Source organism: Catharus ustulatus, chromosome 12 (assembly GCF_009819885.2).
Source record: "Catharus ustulatus isolate bCatUst1 chromosome 12, bCatUst1.pri.v2, whole genome shotgun sequence".
NCBI lineage: Eukaryota > Metazoa > Chordata > Aves > Passeriformes > Turdidae > Catharus > Catharus ustulatus.
In genome coordinates this window covers 840,607-860,814 of record NC_046232.1, presented here as the reverse complement: position 1 = coordinate 860,814, position 20,208 = coordinate 840,607, and the positions used below count along the sequence as shown (strand labels likewise).

Genomic DNA, 20,208 nt, shown 5'->3' with positions numbered 1-20,208 from the left:
CCCCCTGGGCTGTGCCCTCCCCTCACCTGGGCGAGAGTGGAGCCGGCAGGTTTAATAAAAGGGAGTGATTTTTCTCTGTATTTTTTTAGTGTTTAGGCTGTGTTTAAAGGCTACCCCGATCCCTGAAAAATGTTTGCAAATTGAGCACCTGCCAGTAAAATACACGATTGCGCGATTGTTACCAATTAGTTACTTTGTTGCATGCCGGTCCTCGCTGTGAACAAAAGTGCAGTTTATAATCCGGTGCAGCTTATATATGGCCAAAGAACGGAAAGTTGCCGACACCCAGAAGTGCAGCTTATAATCAGGTGTGGTTTGTAATTGCGAAATTACTGTACTTGGAATCTTTATGACAGCTAATCTCAAAGTAATAAAAGCTATGCTTTACAGCTACTTCCTGCAATAACTGGAGAAGATGGAGGCAGTTCAACTTTATAGGAATTATTTAGGAAGGGGCTAATAAAGAAATGGAAAATTACATGAATATTTGGAAAGTCAAGATGTGTTGAATGCTTTGGGCTGCTAGGTTTGTTCCATAGTCTGGTGCCAAGGCTCCTCAGAGCAGACAGGATCTTCTGGAAGGAGTTTCCAGTGAGTTCCATGAATGCCCTCCTGAGAATGGAACGTGGGAAGCACAAGTACCAAAGGGCTGGAATGCAGACATGGCCACCTGCTGGACAAACCGGCCCCTCGCAGAAGCAAGAAAGTGCACAGGAGAGGTTTATTACAAAAGGAAAACAAAGAGGTAAATAACAGATGATGGTAATAAAGCAGCCATAAAGCAAACTCTGTGTGTCCCCAGGCTGAAATGTATGTGAAGGCTGGCAGGAACAAAAGCTGCTCAAACCTGATGATGTTTAGAATTGTGTACAAGTAAAACATACAAGACAGTCTGCAAGTGATGCAAAGGATCAAAATGCTCTGACAGGATAGTCTGGATACAGAGGCATTCTGCTGTGGTGAAGTGTTTTATGCCAAGGGAAGGCAGGTAGACAAAAATAGTCCTGTAAAGTGTGCTAAAATTATTGCTTAGGCATATATGTCTTCTTTTTTTTTAATCAGTAACTGCAGATTATTTAAGAGCATGAATAAAGAATATAACAAAACACTGTAATCAGATCATATTTTGTGAAAATACAAACTGGTGTCTCTGTACCAAACCAAAAACTTTGTGGAAATAGTGTATCAAGTAATGTAACATTTATGAAAATAAAGAGAATCAAACTGTTGAAAATTGTGCCTTTTTTTCATTTATTTTGAGCAAGTGACAGAAATCTAGATAAGGTAGCATGACCTACAGTTCAATACATTCAGCAGTGAGTTACAGAAGTAAAAGTCCATGAGTATATTAACATTCTTTTGTTTCAGACACACCTGATAAGCCGAAGACCCCAAGGATTCCAGTGTCAGCTGTGTTATCTGAATCTATCATGATCAGACTGGAAGTCACTAAAAGAAATCCATGCATTTGCAAAAACTTTTGAGTTACTAAAAGAGAGTGACTCCACCGGGCAAAGTGGTGCCCATCATGATATGACTGGGCAGCCTGGAGACATCACTTCATTGGGGGAAAGAGATGAAATGGAGAGTTAAAACAAAAAATATGTATCTAATCCACAGTTGTACTCACTTTGCTTTCTCTTCAGGTAAATCTTAGTAATTCAAACCTATGGAAGACTTTAAAAAGAAATGTTGCATTTGAAGAGGAAACAAGCTGTCTGAAGTACTTCTGCAATTTGCACAGAGAAAGTCATTGATGCATTGTTTAACCCCAGTAATGCTAAGAAGTTAAAGCTCTTAATTAATAAAATCAGATAATTTTTGCAAATTCACCTTTAAAGTTATGATGAGAATACAGGAAACATGGATATCCAGCATCAGATGCAACTGTGGAACTGAAGAAGAGTGGTTCCCTAACTGCTAATAAAAAAAAAGAAAAAAAGAAAAAGGTCTGCCTGAGATAATTTCCCTACCTGTGAGCCTTTAAAAGCTACACAAAACCAAGAATATCCTGCAGATTAAAGCACTTTAAAATAAATATTCAATTATATATAAGTTATGACATAAGCAATCATTATTATAATCAGTGCAGGGTTATTCTAAAGGAGATTTGGGAGGGGTGTGGGAGAAATATGTATCTGCTGCTCAAATTTATAATCACTTAAAACCATTGAAGATACCACAGTTTACAGTAAAACTTTTCACCTAAACATGTTATTATTTATGTAGTTATTTAAGCAAACAAAAACTTCCTAAGATTTGCTCTAGCTGGCATTCCTGTATTAGGCCTACAGGATGCAGTTATATTATGAACAACACTGAAAAAACTTTAGTGTAGGAAAACATCCAACTTTTTAGAGTAGTTTTCAGAAATAAAGCTACTAAGGAAGAAAGGTGGCATTGGAATCAATGTAAAAATACATTTTAATGGAATTATTGAAAAATGGCAAGTTTGTTTTCAGTGAACTTAGGAAAAAGGAAATATTGAAAACTCTGAGTCCTTGTTGCTAAGAGTTACATACGATTTTGTAAATGAAAGAACTAATCCAAGTTACTCTCTTAAGTTCAGTTTAACAAATGTGAAAACCATTAATCAACTCCATTTGGTTCCACGACACAGTAATTTACAACCCATTTCCTTCAGAAAGACACTCCACAAATTCCTTCTGCCTGTGCTTAAAATCTTAATTCTGAGAAGCACCCAAAGACAGGAAATATTGGACATCTCTGCAAACTCACACACTGTATCAAATTCTTCATCAGGAGTAAAGAAATCTGACTGTTCCAGCCCCTTAGAATACTTATGCAACTTGGGATTTCAGTTACCTGCCTTTGCCTTCCTTTCCAAAGCTGATGGAGACATTAATATGCACACATGCTTCAGGCATTTTAAGGCTTATTAAATGCTCATATTGGTATCACAGAATTAAGCTTTAAAATTTAGCATCAAATTCCACTGAAAATTTATAAAGGCCAAACATGGCCAAATTTCTGTTCTTAGTTGTATATTATATATACAGGAAGTTTAACTTGTGTTTTTATTATCATTTTCAATTACTCTGGCAAAATTTCAGACTTCTACAACACACTGAAGAGAACTGATAAAATTCTTATACTTAATGAAATAAGTAACTCTACTGTGTAAATGCAAATATTTAATATTCAGTATAACAATTTATATAGTAATTTAATAATTGGACTACAGTGATCATCATTAAAAAATGGAAATCCTCCTATATCACAGTAGGTGTAAGTGTATGCTTTTTTGATAAATCATACATGCCATGGCTTGAGCAGGTTCTTTTAATTCTGACCTAGCTTAGCAGCAGCTCAGTAGACTGGCAATAAGCAAATTGACTTCTATGTGTCCTGGGAATGCCATGCTTTAAGAAAAACCTAATTTTCTAGCTTTGGAATTTTTTTCTCTCTATCAGAAACATGCTTACTAAGAACATGCACGGAAACAGAGTCACTGCAAAACTTAGAGTTAGATCAATAGACATGGGTCCAAAAACATTTTATGCATTTGTACTGCCTATATGGGTTGGTACTATTATACTTGCCCATTTATGAATTACAGGAATAAATAACACAAGTGAGCCAATTATTGAAACCAGAAGAAAAGCCCATAGGAACATTCGATCAAGCACCTGAGCAATGTATTTCCAGTCTTCAACAACCTAAAACACAAAGAGCACAAGAGCTGGTCAGTGTCTGCAACAGCAGGGAAAAACACAGCACCAAATCCTGCAATTCTGAGCTATTTCAAAGTACACTTTTTCAACCATGTCCATATGATAACCCTCTTGAACAACATTTTGTAAATACACTGTGAGTTAGAACAGATCAAGCTTCCCTCTGTGCAGATTGACAAGCAGTGCAGATTTTGATGGAGAAATTGACCCTGAAAAGCACCAAACATCCTCATCTCTAGAGATAAGACTGGCCTGCCATTTTCTAACATACTGCAGGATTCATGGCACACGACACCAAAACATGCAATTTCCAAGCAAGAGTTGGAAGCAAAAGTTGTAAAAAAATTCCAACCAACCAAAAACACCAACTCACAACAAAAAACTAACCATAAAACCAAAAACCAACCCTCCCAAACAGTAATAATATTTTTTTAATTGTTAATTGTTTAAATTACATTTCTAATTTGTAGTACAGAGCAACTATTGTCTTACAAACAATTGCTGGAAGCTGCACAGAATTACGTGCTGGGGAGAACACTCCCAGTACTTTCAAAACTGCAGTAATTTCACGAATACAAGCCGCACCAATTTGACCAAAATTTTGGTGGAAACCCGGAAGTGCGGCCAATATTCCGGGGCGGCTAATACATTAACAAAATTCTAAAAGCTGCCAACACGGAAGTGAGAGCCCGCGGCAGCCCCAAGCCAAGCTGGAGCCCGGCCGGCCCCGGCAGAGGTGGGAAAGCCTGGCAGAGGCGGGGCCAGCAGTGTGGGGGGCGGGCGGCAGAGCCTGAGCCAGCAGGGCGGGGCAGGGGGGCGGCAGAGCCCAGGCCAGCAGGGCGGGGGAGCCCGGGAGAACTGGGGCTAGCGAACGCGGCACGGGGTGGCCGGTGAGCCTGGTGGTGGCGGCGGCAGCCCGCCGGCCGGGCGAGCGACCGCGGCGCGGGGCAGCCGGCGAGCCCGGCGGCGGCGGCAGCCCTGCCGGCAGGGCTAGCAAACGCGGCGCGGGGCGGCCGGCGAGCCCGGCGGCGGCGGCGGCAGCCTGCCGGCCGGGCGAGCAAACACAGCAGCGGGGCGGTGCTGACGGGAGAGGGGGGCCAGCGAGCCCGGCGGCGGCGGCAGCCCTGCCGGCAGGGCAAGCAAACGCGGCGCGGGGCGGTGCTGACGGGAGAGGGGGGCCAGCGAGCCCGGCGGTGGCGGTAGCACCACCCAGCCAGCCCCGCCGAGCCGTGGCGCTGAGCTGGGCCACCCGGCCCCGTCGGCAACCATGAGCGGGCCGAGCCTTCCTGGCCCCGCCCCGAGCCAGTAAAGCCCACTATGCCGCGATCCTGTTATTAATTGGCCAATTTGTGAAAGCTGCGCACGGATTCTCGCGACGAACGAAAGTGCGGCTAATATTCGGGGTGCAGCTTATCTATTGACAAAGACAGCAACATTGTCGAGGCACCGGAAGTGCGGCTTATAATCCTTGCGGCTTGTATTCGTGAAACTACTGTACTTTTCTTTTTGATACAATTATTCCTATCTATACACAGTTTTGCAAGTATTGCAGATATAATTGTGCAAGCAAATTAAAGCCCTGCCATACAATTGTCTTGGATTTGAACTGGAGCTATCCACGGTTCCCAAGCCTAATGCTTCCTAAGATGTAAGGCTACAATAGCACTAGCTGTATAGTGTTAATAACAACTTTTGCAATTAAAGCTTGCATCCTTTGGAGCCCAGTAAAATAAAACAAGTGAATCCCCAGCCAGCTGTATATTAATTTCCAAGGTTTATAATAACAACAACATTACACTTGAAAAACAAAATGCTTACTACCTGTCACTCACAGTCAACCCTCAATTTACAGGAAATGATGCATTTGATAGCAAAGGATTCTATTTCTGTTCTTCATACAATGCAGCATTATTAGATGCTGCTTTAACAGTACAGCAGATCCATTTATTACAAATCTAGGCCGTGTCCCTGGTGACAATGTCAGAATCAAGTCCTGAGAAGGCACATTTGAGGAGGCACATCACTCCTAGTGTCGTATGGGAGAACACTCTCAGCAATCAGAGCCTTCTGAAGACAGCAATTCCCACACAGCCTGGAAGAGCCTCAGGCTTTGCCATCAGAAACAGACAGTACACAACTTCTGTATTTCTACAAACTTCTGCACTAGACTGGAAACAGCATTTCAGTCTCTGATGTACCAATGGTGCTAGCTTAAAAAGCATGCAAAGAACATGGATTTCTAATGCTCTTACACAAATGTTGCAAACATTCATTAAAGATAACTCAGAGTGCAAATGCACAGACTGAAAAAAAGCCTCTGACAACTTTGATAAAACTTAAGGACAAATAATAGTAAGGGTAGAAGAGAACACTTAGGAAGTCACTGAGTCCATGTTTCAACTGAGCACAAAATGACCACCATCTGGCTATAGCCTGTATCTAAACTAATATAAGTTAAAGCACTGAAACTGTTTCTATTTGGAACTGAAAGCTGCAAGAAGTCTTGGCAGTATTTATTTGGAAAACGAAAGGCAAATGCATTTTTAAAGATAGCCTTCAGGTACAACATTAAAGTGAAAAGGAGCTCCTTTGTCATCTCAGCAGTGCTGTAGAGAACAATTACAGTACATGCTCTTGTCACAGACAATGTGTAACTAATGACAACAACTTCTAGAAGAAAGGAAAAGACTTTTAAAGGCCCCAAACACTGCACTGTATCAGGTGAATACTCTCAGTATTGCACAGTATTTGCACTTGTTTCCAGGGGAAAGAACTACACAGCACAGTAGCACATCTTTACCATGAACTGCACAGCAAAGCACTCACAATTGTTTCAATTTTTCTAACTGGCACTTGCACAAAAGCAGTGCAGGACTCGCACACCCACCTCGCGAACCTCGTTCTCCTTCATGACGTGTCTCGTGATGTAGCGGATGGAGTCCAGAGCTGCTTCCAAGGTGTTCCTAGATGCCTCTGAGCCGCTCAGATTCGCTGTCTCCTCCTTCTGTGCAAAGTACCTATCCACGTGGCTCCTCATGCACAGCAGCTTGGGCAGCTTATGCAGGAATATCCTGCGCACCCAGGGTGCCATGGCGTTGTGTGTTGACGAGGAGCGGTGGTGGATGTTGATAGCAAAGACAGTGATCACGATGGACAAGGTCACAAAGATCATCGTGAACACCAAGTACTCTCCTATCAGCGGGATCACTTTAGAGGATGATGGAATAATTTCTTCAATAACGAGAAGAAAAACAGTCAAAGATACCAGTACTGAAGTGCAGAGTGAAATTTTTTCGCCTTCATTTGAAGGCAGATAGAAGACAAGGACAGTTAGAAATGAAAGCCCAATACAAGGAATAATGAGAAACAAAGTGTAAAAAAGTGGCAAACGCCTAATTATAAATGAATATGTAACAAAAGGATACCAGCAGCATCCATCAGTCCTGTTTCCTTTGCTCCCTGTTGCAGTCACTATTTCCCATTCTCCATTATCAAAAAAATCCCTTTTGTCAACATCATCATCTTCAAGAATTAGATCAACCTGTGAGCCATCATAAGTCCAGGAACCAAATTTCATTGAGCAATTCTGAAGGTCAAAGGGGAAGAACGTTACATCAATAGTACAAGAGCTTTTGTAGTTTGCTGGTGGAGTCCAAGCAATGGTGCCATCATATTTGACCACAGTTTTTGTGGATGTTCCCTCAAAACGTCCATCTGCACTGAAAGAAGAGAGAGAAATGCAGGCAATCACAGTGGGGTGTGGGGCTGTATTTATAGAAGAAATTACGCTTTGTTATTGTCATTCTAGCTGTGTACCCTCGATAGCCAAAATTTTGTGTTGTCTTCATAGTCAACTTTTTTCCCCTCAAGTCTGAATCTCACACAGATAAACAGCTTTGGAAGACTGAAGAATATTTATAAATCCTGAAAAATCTGTGCAACTTTCTATGGCCCTGATGAAAGAATTGTAAAATCCTGATCCTCAACAGCATGACCCAGCTCTGGTGCTCCTATTAGTAAGACAGAATAAGTACTTTTAAATTTGGCCAAGTCATAATTATTGAAGAAAAAGATCACAAAACAGATAAAATAATGCTTGTGTCCAAACCTGAATGTACTGCAAGAGCCTTTTATCCTGACTCGACAAGTCAGGAGATGTAAAAGCACTGCATGTGCACCTGAGCTGTGCAGAAGGGTTAATTCAAAAGTTATTGTTTCTGAGACCTGTTAATTCTCAAAAGAAAAAAAAAAAAAACCAACAAAACCAAACCAACCCCTCCTTACAGTTAAATGTACCTGACTTTAATTCCATGCTGAATATGACCTACAACAGCATAAATTAGTTGTTTCCTTCCCATCACTCTACACTATTTATACCCAGCACTGTGCAGGACATTTTTTTTCTAATTAAGAAAAAAGTTTACACAACAAAATGGAAATAATCTTTTCAAAGGGACTAGAAATCCCATTCAGAAGTAAAGCAAAGCATTTCAGCATTTAACATGGCAACAAATTTGCATTCAGAGGCAAGTTCTTCCACAGGTTCTTAGCCCACTCAAAGTACACATTCTGTCTGACCCATGAGCCTCCCAGAAGCAGTTTGGTCAGTGAAGTTCCAGAGCAGATGCATTTTGTATGGAAAGATTTCAAATCTTACTTGTCATACAGTACAATATCTGGAATCCAAATGGAGTCGGATGGGACACGGATAGATGTTATCCCAGCATAGTCTTCAGGGTTCCACCTTAGTTTTACATCTATCCATTCCTGTGGACATGTGAGATGTAAAAATCATTATTATTGGGAAGTGGATTTAAGCAGGGTGATACCAGATGAAAACAGCTAACAAGGCAATTAACAGCAACCAAATTGGTTTCTAAAATTTGCATAAAACAATGAATTTGCTGAACAGGCACGTAGTTACCTCACTCAGTATTTGTTGTCTCTCTGAGAGCTACTTGACAATGTTTCTGTACAGAACTTAAGATACGATGTTCCTTTTTCAGAGAATGTACTTATAAGTAAGAGCTATTATAATGTAATTTAATTGTATAAATTAAATTTGAAGAAAGCTTGTTTTCTGGATGAATACCAACGTCTGGAAGCTAATCAGGAGCAATTTAGACATTTTCATTATACAAAAAAACCCACCATGCTCCAACCCTCAAAACTGGTTCAACTTCAAGAAGACCTGCAGAAACTATTAAAGAGGGCACAAAGAATCATCAACCCACACAGTCATCTCATATTTGCTGACTAGCCTCAAAGTTTTCCTAAAAATAAAAACTTGGCCTAAAATTACATTACTGGAAAAGAAGGCAACCGGAAGCAAAAAGAAAAAAAAAAATCAAATAAACAAACAGAAAGGAATTAGTCTGAACAAAAATAATTCCGTAATTCCATTCCATACCCAGCACCTGCAAATATCCTTCTCAGATACATCAAGAATGATTTGTAAGTAGCATTACATAAATAAATATGTGGCAATTAAGTTCAGCTCTGCACTCTTACAATTACAAAGCTTGAGGCTTTTTCCTGTCCAAACCCAAATATTCCCAGGAGAAAAAAGTATTTCCTTCTAGCAAGCATATTTAACTTTGAAACTGGAATTCTTCAGCAACGTACATCAAATAATTTCAAATATCCCACAGGAAAAAGATCTCAAAACTATTATACAGAAGAGCACACCAACCATACTTTTCTTAATAAAACTTCTGAATGAAAACTTTTGCACTGAAGCAGGAATTTATGGTTGGATATATACACCTTGGTATAGTAAATGGTCATGCAATGCCAGATCAGATTTCTTTTAATTTGGTGAATTTTTATTTACCTTGCTGTTATGGTTTTTTTAGGAGATTTGTCACTATTAGTCCTTTAAAGCAGTTCCAGGGACATTCTATAAAGATACTATGCAAAATAAACTTTCATAGAAGAACTACGTTTTTTGAATATACAATTAACTAAAAAAGTTCCTCACAAATTTTTACTTGAAATTATGAAGCTTCAGAATTTTTCATCAATATGTTACACATACCTGTTTCAACCACACATTTGTTGTCATCAATTGATTTTTCTCATCCTGTAAAATAAAGCATGTATCACAAAAAATAATCTACCTATAGGAAATAGCTGAGGTCTGTAAATACAAAGGTCTGTAACTTAAAATACAAAACACACTGCTGAACACATTCCAATCACTAAGTATGTATATATGAGAACATTAAATATCCATCTACAGGTCATTTTTATTACACAGATAATAATTTAAGATGCTTCATTTATTGTGTTTAACAGGCACAATTATTTCACATGAAATTATGCTCCTTTTAAAGTTAGTGGAAAAAAGAATTTACTGTACATACCACATCTACTAGCTGAGAGATTGCAAGGCCAAACTTGATTTTTATTGTGTCATTCAAGCGTTCCACTGGACGAACCCATCTTTGATAGTCTTCAAATAAATGCTTAAACAAACGATCTTCACTTTTGGCAATAAAAGAAGGTTCAGATACAGCTATATTAAAAAATATTAACAAATAAATTATTAACATTGATTCAGATGAGCAGTGTACATCTGCATTCTTGTGTCCAAACAGTTACAGCTTTTTTTACACAGAGTTCCATTTCCCATCTCATCCCCTTCTACAGAGAAGCACGCCCAAGGTCATGGAAGCAGAATTTTATAAAGTTACCTGGTTTTATTAGCATCCTCATGCCACTATCACACTTTTAAAATTGATGACTCAAGAACATTAAACTAATCTCAGAAGGCAAAAAGCTCTTATATCATTTACCCAATGCCACACAACCGTGGAACTTCCTCAAAAACTGAAAGCTATGAGGGACTGAAGTTCTGTCAACCTACACTCACATGACACATCTGTATATACTGCATAACTTGCAATCCAGCTTGAAACCTCAGTCTGCCCATGTTTAATGTATTTCTTCTAATGTTTGCGCATTTACCATGTACAGATTTTGCTGCAATGGTGGAGCACTTTCCCTCACACTGCTTTGTGTCTTAGATGCATCTGCCAAACTATTTAGCAGTCAGCTCTACCCATTCTAATGTTTCACTGACTGGAATGCACCTTTCTAGTTCTTTCTCATAGCTCTCAAGGGATCATTTTGAGGAAGATGGAGAGAGAGGGGAAGGAAAAAGAGCAGATCTGTGTATAACTAAATAACTTGAGCAAGAACAGCCTTCAAAGGAGGTGTTAAAGTCCAAAGATGACCACTGCCTCGAGAAGCACAAACTACACACATCACCTGGCAGGGAAGGGTCTCCAATCCCCAGACATAAGTTAGGATGACCACCAGAAAACACTGACATATGTTCTAGATAAAGACTTTTACCACTTACCAATGAAATTTGAAAGGGAACTACTGCCAAAAAGAGACCTAGCAATTATTATCATCAGTTTAAGGGACAGCATAAACAAAAGAAAGCAGCTCACCACCATCTCTTTTTAATGCAGACTTAAAATATTATGCTATTACATAAATCTGTGGCACGACCTCTCTAGAAATCATGTGCTCACTAACAGCATCCATCTAAAAAAAGATGCAGAAAATCACCAGAGAATGTCATAAACAGATTAAAACCAGACACAGTCATCCATACAAGGAGAGATCTAAAAGATTAATATTACTTTGTTTGGAGAGGAGGTGAATTTAGTCAACACAACAGAAGTAGATCAGCTAGGAACGACACAAGCAGAAAAAACATTGGTGGTGTTTAATCTTTCTCATAAAAGCAGCTAAAGGAAACAAAGGCAGCATAAAGCATGTCTACCTCATTGCCACCAACATTCAGTAAATCAGCAATATATAGACACTGAACAGGACTAGGATTTTAGAATTGCCTGGGATGACTCAGTGTGTCAGGTAGTGTCACACCTGCACAGGGGATCAGTCCTCATTCCCACAAAACTTGCAAAGCCACCTCAGAGCTGACCAACACTTCCATGACTTGGCATTTGTGTCAGAGGCTTGGCTCACACCACTTAAGCCATTAATTAGAACAGACCTAACCTAGCCCCACATGACTGCAGCCTAGACAAATTAACACAGGCAGCCTAAGTTTTAAGTTTCCTTCCATTCATCAGTGGATTCCTGCTGTGCTGCAAAAGGCTTCACGTACAGGTCCTTTGGACAAACACCCAAAGCACTGCAGAGCCCAGCAAGGCCAGCCCAGCAGAAATACTATTATTATTATTATTATTTTACACACTAACCAGACTTCTCTGAAGCGCTACAGCAGTAGCAAAAGCAGAATGTGGCTTAAGAAATAGGATCAGCAAAGTGGGAGCAGCAGGATCCTTTTTCCTACAAGTCTTACCCTACACCAATGTGCTGCTGAATGGTTCTTGCTGTAGGCCAAATCAGCATTTGGGGTGTAAGACAGGTCACCCTTCTGTTTCAAAATACAGATCTTTCTATCTAGAATGCATTTCATTTGCTCACAAACCTACTGTGCTTTGAGATCTATTACTTGTACGTGTTCTACAGTTTACACATCTCCATTTCAAGATTGTGGATTTGTGGGATGTGCAAAGAACTGCTGGGTCACTTATACTGTACTGCTGGGAGAGCTCAGCTGGACACAGGAGAACTCACAGCACATAAGAATTGCTGCCAAAAAGGACCCAGTAACAGAATGCTGCACATGTACAAGTTATCTTGTAAATGTACAAGTGCCAAAAATATATTTAACTGGCTCAGTATATCCTCATTAGATAAGGATTTTTTCTTATTTGTAACTACACACAGATTTGCCAAGCCCTACATTTTACAGACAGCAAAAGGAATGCTTCCTGAAGACACAATTTAATTTCACTATTTATATATCCTTATTTCCTGAATTATGAATGGCTTTGTGTATATTTCAGCCTAATATTCCATAAATACTTGATTTTTATATTAGCATTAATTACATTTCCTGCTCCAGTTACAACCCTCAACTGAATTTTTGGTACACTTTAAGACTGACAATGCAGCTGGATATTATCTCTCCATTAATTGACCTTGAAGCAATGCAGAGGCAAAGTTGCACTTTCACTATTCCCGTGTTCCTGTAAGATGACCTCCTGTGCAACAATACAGCATCTTCAGGGCACGTCTTGTTTCCACATCAGGTTTCTCTTAAAACACAGCATTTCCTCTGTTGTGCTGAAATGGGACATGTTCCTTTACTGCTTTTATATATTTACAGATTATTTTTCAAACATTTCATACTCAGACCTATAGTATACTTACTGATCTATTACAACGACCGCTATTTACTAACAATATAGTTCAATTATTTGTTTCCTTTTTTTCTGACCACAGATGTATCCACACTTTCCAATATTTCTGGTTTATTCTGTTTATTAATACACCGGGGTACACTGATCTAGAAAACTCATCTTAAACAAAGGACAGCTCCATGAGGAGGCTGGGAGTGGTAATAGTATATTAAGACTTGGCAAAAACAAAAAAAGCAATCACCCCTACCTTGTACATTTTATTTAATAGGGCCATTCAAATCATTTGTTACACAGACTGCATTTGTTTTCCATCTCTTTTCCACACATCTATGATTTTAAGACTGCAACAAGGGGCTGTGATTCTTAGTTACTCTTTGTATTAACATGAATTAAAAATTGTGAAGAGATGGTAGCAAGTGGAAAAAATGTAAAGAGAAGAAAACAGGTGAAACAGTTTTAGTGGCTTAAGGCAGCACAGCAGCTGTGCTGACTGGAGAAAATCAGAAATAGGTTAAAACCTGTGACTAGCAAGATTAGCAAATAAACAGCTCTGAGTACAATCTCATACTAAATCAGATGGCAAGAGATTATTGCAATACTCCCCCCTGCCACCAGCTCAGTGTACCAAAAAATACTTGGAGGATCTGGAGTCTTAGAGGGGCAGTTCTGAGCTTGCCTGTATTTATTTCTGTGTCTTTATTTTATTGAGGCCAGGTAACCTCTGCAGTTTAAATCAAAGGTAGCTCTCTGTACTGGTAACTCCCACTGGCAATGTGTACTTTATTATTTGTACCTTAAACTCTTCTCACTGCCCCTCAGGGTGCTGGGTTTACACTCAACATGAGTCCATATTAAGCAACAAAAAAAAAAACCAAAAAACCACACCTAAATTACATTATGATGCTGGATGGCCTAAATTTAAATTCTGCACAACTGAGGCAAATGTTTATGCACAAAGTAAAATTTTTTAAACTCTGAAGTAGCTGGAGAACACTTTTGACAAAAGGCTAAGTAAAAATTCTAATGAAACACCTGACCTTGTAAACGCTGTACTTAAAACTTCAGTTCTACCATTTCCTCCACAAGTATTTAACAAACTTTTTTATTAAAGTACTTTGGAAGAATTATTTAGAAAACAGGATGAAACATTGCATGGGCCTCAGATGCATGAATAACATGAGGAAACATGTACGTGTCTATTTTTCTTGCTAACATTCTCAAGTCAAAATTTTGCATGGACTGCTAATGGCTGACTTTTTAAATGCTGCAGATAAGAAACAAAAGATGGATTTTACAAAAGAATAACACTGTACCATTATGGGATTAAATTTCCTTCATCTTAATATGATTTAGTAACATTACTCCTTTTATAAGAATTACCAGTGAAATGATTAGTGTTACAAGCTTGATCCCAGACATATTTTCATAAATCTTTGTTTTTTAATAGGAGAACACCACAGTTCCATGTTTCTCCAAATAATAAGCTTCTTTGAACTCTGTATTCCTCTGCACTTCCTCAGATACAGAGTGTAAGATCCACATTGGCAGTGCAGGTGTAATGCTGGTCCTTACACATTAAACAGTGCAGTTCAAAGCATTTTCTAATTGACAGAACTGAGTGTTAATGATTTCAGATTTTCTTTATGTCACTACTGGGTGCAGTTTCAAAGGAGGCCCATGGGGAAAGGGTCACTTTTTAGAAGTCTAATGTTAAGATGAATATTCAGAAGTAATATACATTACTAAGGCATGTTTTTATTATATATGATTACAACAACAAAAAAAACTCCACTACTGAGGGCAATGAACATTGCAAAATATCCATACTTTGCAGTCAACATTATATTCTTTAACTCTAGGCTGTTATAACACAAACTGTTATCCCCAAATCTAACTGCTACCTATTCCAACTAAGAACTTGCTAACAAATCTGGAAGGTGAATGAATACACACAGTACACCTGCCTTCAGTACTCTAGTATATTTATTAAGATGATCTCCCACCATTATTTCATTAGGTAGAAAAGACAGGTAATGTATTGAATTGAAGGGAATTTTTTTATACAGATTCCCCTGACCCTTTGAAAAGGATCATGAGTCATACTTCCTGCATGGTCTTTAATTTTTTGGCCTACTTTTCCTTCTATGCATTAGCAATTGCCCAGAATCCAATCACAGTCAAGCATTTAATTAACAGTAAGCATTCAGAAAGATCACAATCATCTTAACTAGGATGTCTGTAAGTCAAAGCAGCAATACTAACACCATTCCATTTACTGAATGGAAGTCAGGAAAACTAACTATTACATTCTGAACTCCCCAGAACCATCTTTTCCTCCGTTTAAAAAAGGCAAACCCCATCACCACACCTATGAGCATGGAAAAGGTGACTTTAAAGTTACTGGGAGGATTTTTGCCTTCTCTCTCACCTAGCACATCATCCTTCAGCCAACCATTAGCAAAATGAAATTACATATATTGGGCATTAAACTGTGAGGAATTTTAAACTGCAGTACTGCTTAATACTTACCAACATGCACAGAAATACAAAAAGAAAGAAAGCAGGGAATGTGTTTCATACATTCAACTCAAATTTTAAATGGTAAAGTTATAACTTGATAGCTGTAAAGGAGAATGAAACTATCCCCTAAGAGCTGAGCAACAAGGTATAATTACGGCACATATTTCTGAATACAAGTTTGGTTAGTAACCATAATAGACTGCTATGTGGTTTGTAAACTAACCAAGAAATAGATGTGGACTGAGCCAGTCTTTTGATTAAGAGTTAATTGGACCACAACCCATTCCTTTCTGAACACTCGTGCTGTGGATAGCTTTAATAGGGCCATTCAAATAATTTGTTACACAGACTGCATTTGTTTTCTATCTCTTTTCCACATATCTATGATTTTAAGACTGCAACAAGGGGCTGTGATTCTTAGTTACTCCTTGTATTAACATGAATAAAAAAATTGTGAAGAGATGGTAAGTGGAAAAAATGTAAAGAGAAGAAAACAGGTGAATGGAAGTGCAGATTGCACAAGGAGCACAAGTATGCAAAGTCTGATCAGTAGAACCATTTATAAATTTAGAGGCTATGTGTCACAGAATTACACACAAATCTCCAATGCAAGTAAAAAAGACCTTTTGGTAATAAGAATCAGCCAGGGCTTCTCACAAGCTGCCAGTGCAGCCTTGGGTGCTGCAGACATTGGGCACTGGCCTTCCCTTCTGCCTTGGGAGCATTTAGCCCACTCAGCTCCATTCCAGTCTTGGATACACTGGAGCACAGAACCCGACAGCTGACAGAAATCAGCTGCACTGCTCAAAACCAGATAAAGAGCAGATGATTTCAAAACCTATAATAAAACACAAACCCCAGGCTCTGCCATTCTAAAAAGCGGAAAACTATGCAAATACTTCCTTCTAGAAATCAACACAGACATCTCTCCATGAATCCATGCTCATGTTTATCCCCCTAAGGATCTCTCAAGAAAGCACAAAATATTTCAAGAGAAAAATCACAAGAAACACAAGCAATGCAGCTTCCTGTTGAGTAGGGAGAAGGATTTGATCCATTAAACTGAGAGGAAAAGCCTGTGTGGATGAACTGCCAAGGAAACAGCATCACAAGTCTACAGCACAGCAGAACTAGAGGTGTTGAGAGCCTCAACTCCATTGGGGCATTCCAGCCTCAGCTGCTCATTCAAAATTCAGAGCAAAACTTATACTCTGACTATATTTTAAACCAGCAATTATTTTCTGACAATTCAGAGTTATCCAAGATAAAATATCAGTTCACTATTTACTGAAGGAAACACCAAATTAATTTGCAAGCACTCTTATAGCAAATTTCATTTTGTTTTAGAAAAAACAAGTTGTGAAAGGAAAACTTTAGCCTCACTATACACAATCAGTTCTCAGTGAAGTCAAACTGCTTTTGGCTTGTGCCAAAAGGCAAAACTTGGCTTACCCTGACTGCAGGTAATTCCATGCAGTCATATAAATCATACAATGTAACATCATGGTTTTGCATCTTCTGCCATGAAAACATGAAAAACACTACTTTTCCAATTGTTGAGACAAAGAATAATCTTTTAAATCACATTCAGCAATAACAGACTGAGTATTTGCAGGCTGAATTGAAACCTAGATGTCGATACAATCGATTTTCCATCAACTATATTTACAACCACTTTTTCAATTTTCAGTTAATATAAAAAAGGTCAAATTTATCTTTCATTAATTTCCATTCTGCCTGTAATTATTGCAGTCGTGGTTTCAAGACATTCTGCAAAACTCTTGGCAATGTACTTACAAATTATGCAAGTGCAACATTTTGAAACAACCATTTCTAAATAAATCTGTGGAAGAGCAGTGATTTTGCTCCTTTAATCTTTGTGTAATTCCATAAATACTCCAGCTTCACATGCTATTTTACATCCTTCAGCTGGGAAAGTTAAATCCTGACTGAATTATCAGACTGCCCCTTTTGAAGCCAAAGAAATAACGCATGACCAAACTAAAGAGAGATCTGCCATAAATTCTTAAGAGGGCTGTTTTCATGTGCAGCCACATCCACATGCGAAATTACAGTTATTAAAATACATTCTGCAAGTTTACCTCTGTACCAGGTGCAGATGCAGAGCACGCACCACAAACCTACAACTGCACCTCCTCTCAAAAAGTGAGCAGAGAAAAAACTGAAAGCTGAGGCAGCTTTAAAGCGTTATATACACACACATTTAGAAAGTGTATGTAATGTAGTGAAATGCGAGGCAGCCAAGACCTATAATGCACCTGAAAAGCTTTGGTGAGCAAAGACATTTTCCCCCTCTTGTGTGAGGGGGCAGCCCTGGTGAGCCCGTTTGACAGCGGTCTCCGGAGGTCCCGCTCTTTTCTCAAAGCCTGCGATCCTCCCTCAGCAGCCACCACTGGACCCGGCACCAGCCTTACCTTCACCTCGTCCGGGAAAAAGTTGCTGGTGCCGAGGACGAAGCCGGTGCGCTTAGGGAGCCCACGGCCGGCGCTCTCCCCTCCTCGCAGCACCGCGCCTCATCTCCCCTCACGGAGCGCTCCCGCCGCCCGCGGTACCACCGCTCCATCCCGGCGGGCTCGGAACCCCCGGCTGGCCGAGCCCTCCCTTCCCGGCTCCTCACGGTGGGCCTCTCGCCCTTCACTCTTCTCCCCGGTGCCGCCGACCCTCACCCCCGCAGCCGCCCCGAGCCGCCTTACCCGCGTGTGAGGCTGCGGGCTGGCCGAGCAGGGGCGCGCAGAGCCAGGTGAGGAGGAGCAGGGACGGGGGGCGGCCGCAGCGCAGCCGCGCTCCGCTCCCGGCCATGGCTAGGGCTTGGCCCCCACTGCCTACGAGCCCCGCGGCGGCAGCCGGGAGCGGCGGGAGCCGGGCAGCGCTGGCCCCGCCCCGCGGGCCGTGAGGGGGCGAGAGGCGGGAACCCCGGACAGCGCGGGCCGTGAGGGGGCGAGGGGCGGGAACCCCGGACAGCGCGGACCCGGTGCCCCCCCGCGGGTCAGGAGCCGCTGCCGCCCAAGGGGTTCCCGGTAGTGCCCACCCACAGGCTCGGCCCCAGTGGCTGGCCCGGGAGCCGCTCCCGGAGGGGCCGAGCCGGGCGGGCCGGGTCCGGTCCGTGTCCCGCGGGGCAGCGCCAGCGCTCGGTGACTCCGGCACATCCAGCCCGGCTGCGCCTGCTGCTGCTGCTCCGTGCTTTTGGGAGGGGGCACGTGTAAGTGACTGCTGACGGAAAAAAACAATTTCTGATTTCCCATGCGTTTGAAACGCTCAAAAGTAGGGCTTTAAGTTTCTAAATGTGTACGATTTTTAAAAAAGTTTCTAATTCGGAATATTTTGGAACTTTTAATCTAAAATAGATGAACTGATGCAAGCTAAAAGGACTTTGGATATCTGTGCATCTTTAGGTATATTAGGTATATAATAAATGCTCTGTACAAAACACCACTCTTTTCTGTATCAGGTAAATAAAATCTGTTACAAAAGACAACTTTTCAACACACAAACTGTGAAATTTAATCAGTGATTTTTTCCTAAATCATCCTAATGGAAATGTACAGCATACACATTGCCTCAAAAAATAGAAACAGCTGGCACTAATGCATTTTTACATCTAGGACAGTGTTTAATATTTTATAGAGAGAGGAGACTTGGAAAGAAGGGCTAAATGACTTTACAGTGTTAATCTGCATGAAAAGTGCTGGATACCGGATTTTTTGGGAAAATGGTCCTTATTTAATTCAAATAATTATAGCAACTTTATAACTTTCTAAAATTACCACTACCCAAACAGCAGTTTCATTAAGCATGTTGTCAATTGTCAAAATCCTTTTATACCAATTGTTTATTTTACAGCAAAACTGCATCTCTCTGTGTAAATGGTGAATCTTTTCAATGAGCAAAACAGAATACTGGAGCATTTTAATCCCTTTTGTAATTTTTAAACTGGTGTTTTTCTGTATCATCTTTCCCTGCAGCCATATTTGGGTTGTGCAAGGCATAATGCAGTCTGCACGAGCACACAAAAAACTCCTTACACAGGAGTTTCTCCCAGCACACTGCTGGTGACAGGCTCTATTGATCTGAAGGCTCTGCAGTAAATATGGTCATCTGATATACTGACAATCCATTTATATATGGCATATCTTCCACAATCAAAAGATTAGTGTAAAGGGTGCAGCATGACTCTTATTTTGAAATGCTCAGTGTATATGTAGTGGTCAAGATTGTATAGTAAATGGAAAATATATTGTAGCCCAAAACAGGGCACAAACCCCACCCTCTTTTTTTTTTTTTTTTTTTTTTTAACACTGTGTAGCTCTGATATTTTCTGAGTGCTTCAAGAATTACTGGGCAATACTTGTACTGAAATCGCAACTCTGCAGTTTTTGATGGAAGCTGGTTCACTACTGCACTGCACCTAGTGTTCCTAACATGAGGTTATCAGGTAAAATCTGTATTTCTGTGCTCTGCAGTAGATGCATTTTAGAGCCATAATGTGTCACTCCCAATGTGGAACATAGCTGCCACTAGAACGTGCAGGACATGGGAAACTGTTTTTATTACATAACTGTGGATTTGTGTGCAGCTGGGTCCTAATGAGGCAAAACAGATGCTGTAGGATATAAAAGGATTAAACTGTCTGGGTTACATGCCTAACGTTTTGCTAAATATTTTATGTAGCATCATCTGGCACGTGTTAATTATATTGTATTATTAGTGCTTTAGAAAACAGT

At 40.3% G+C, this 20,208-nt stretch overlaps 1 protein-coding gene across 2 annotated transcripts; it reads right to left on the bottom strand.

The window, feature by feature from the left end:
* Positions 1-1,227: 1,227 nt before the first annotated feature.
* CHRNA5 (cholinergic receptor nicotinic alpha 5 subunit) lies at positions 1,228-18,335 on the bottom strand. 2 transcript variants are annotated; one of them, XM_033070961.1, is made up of 6 exons: positions 18,181-18,335; positions 10,061-10,212; positions 9,733-9,777; positions 8,353-8,462; positions 6,583-7,414; positions 1,228-3,680 (listed from the first exon to the last, which is right to left on the bottom strand). In XM_033070961.1, the coding sequence occupies exons 1-6, from the start codon at positions 18,284-18,286 to the stop codon at positions 3,519-3,521; spliced, it is 1,407 nt and encodes a 468-aa protein (XP_032926852.1). In that variant the 5' UTR covers positions 18,287-18,335; the 3' UTR covers positions 1,228-3,518. The 2 variants fall into 2 exon arrangements, with proteins under 2 accessions (XP_032926852.1, XP_032926853.1); XM_033070962.2 differs by lacking the exon at positions 18,181-18,335 and adding an exon at positions 17,902-18,154.
* Between the last annotated feature and the right edge of the window lie 1,873 nt (positions 18,336-20,208).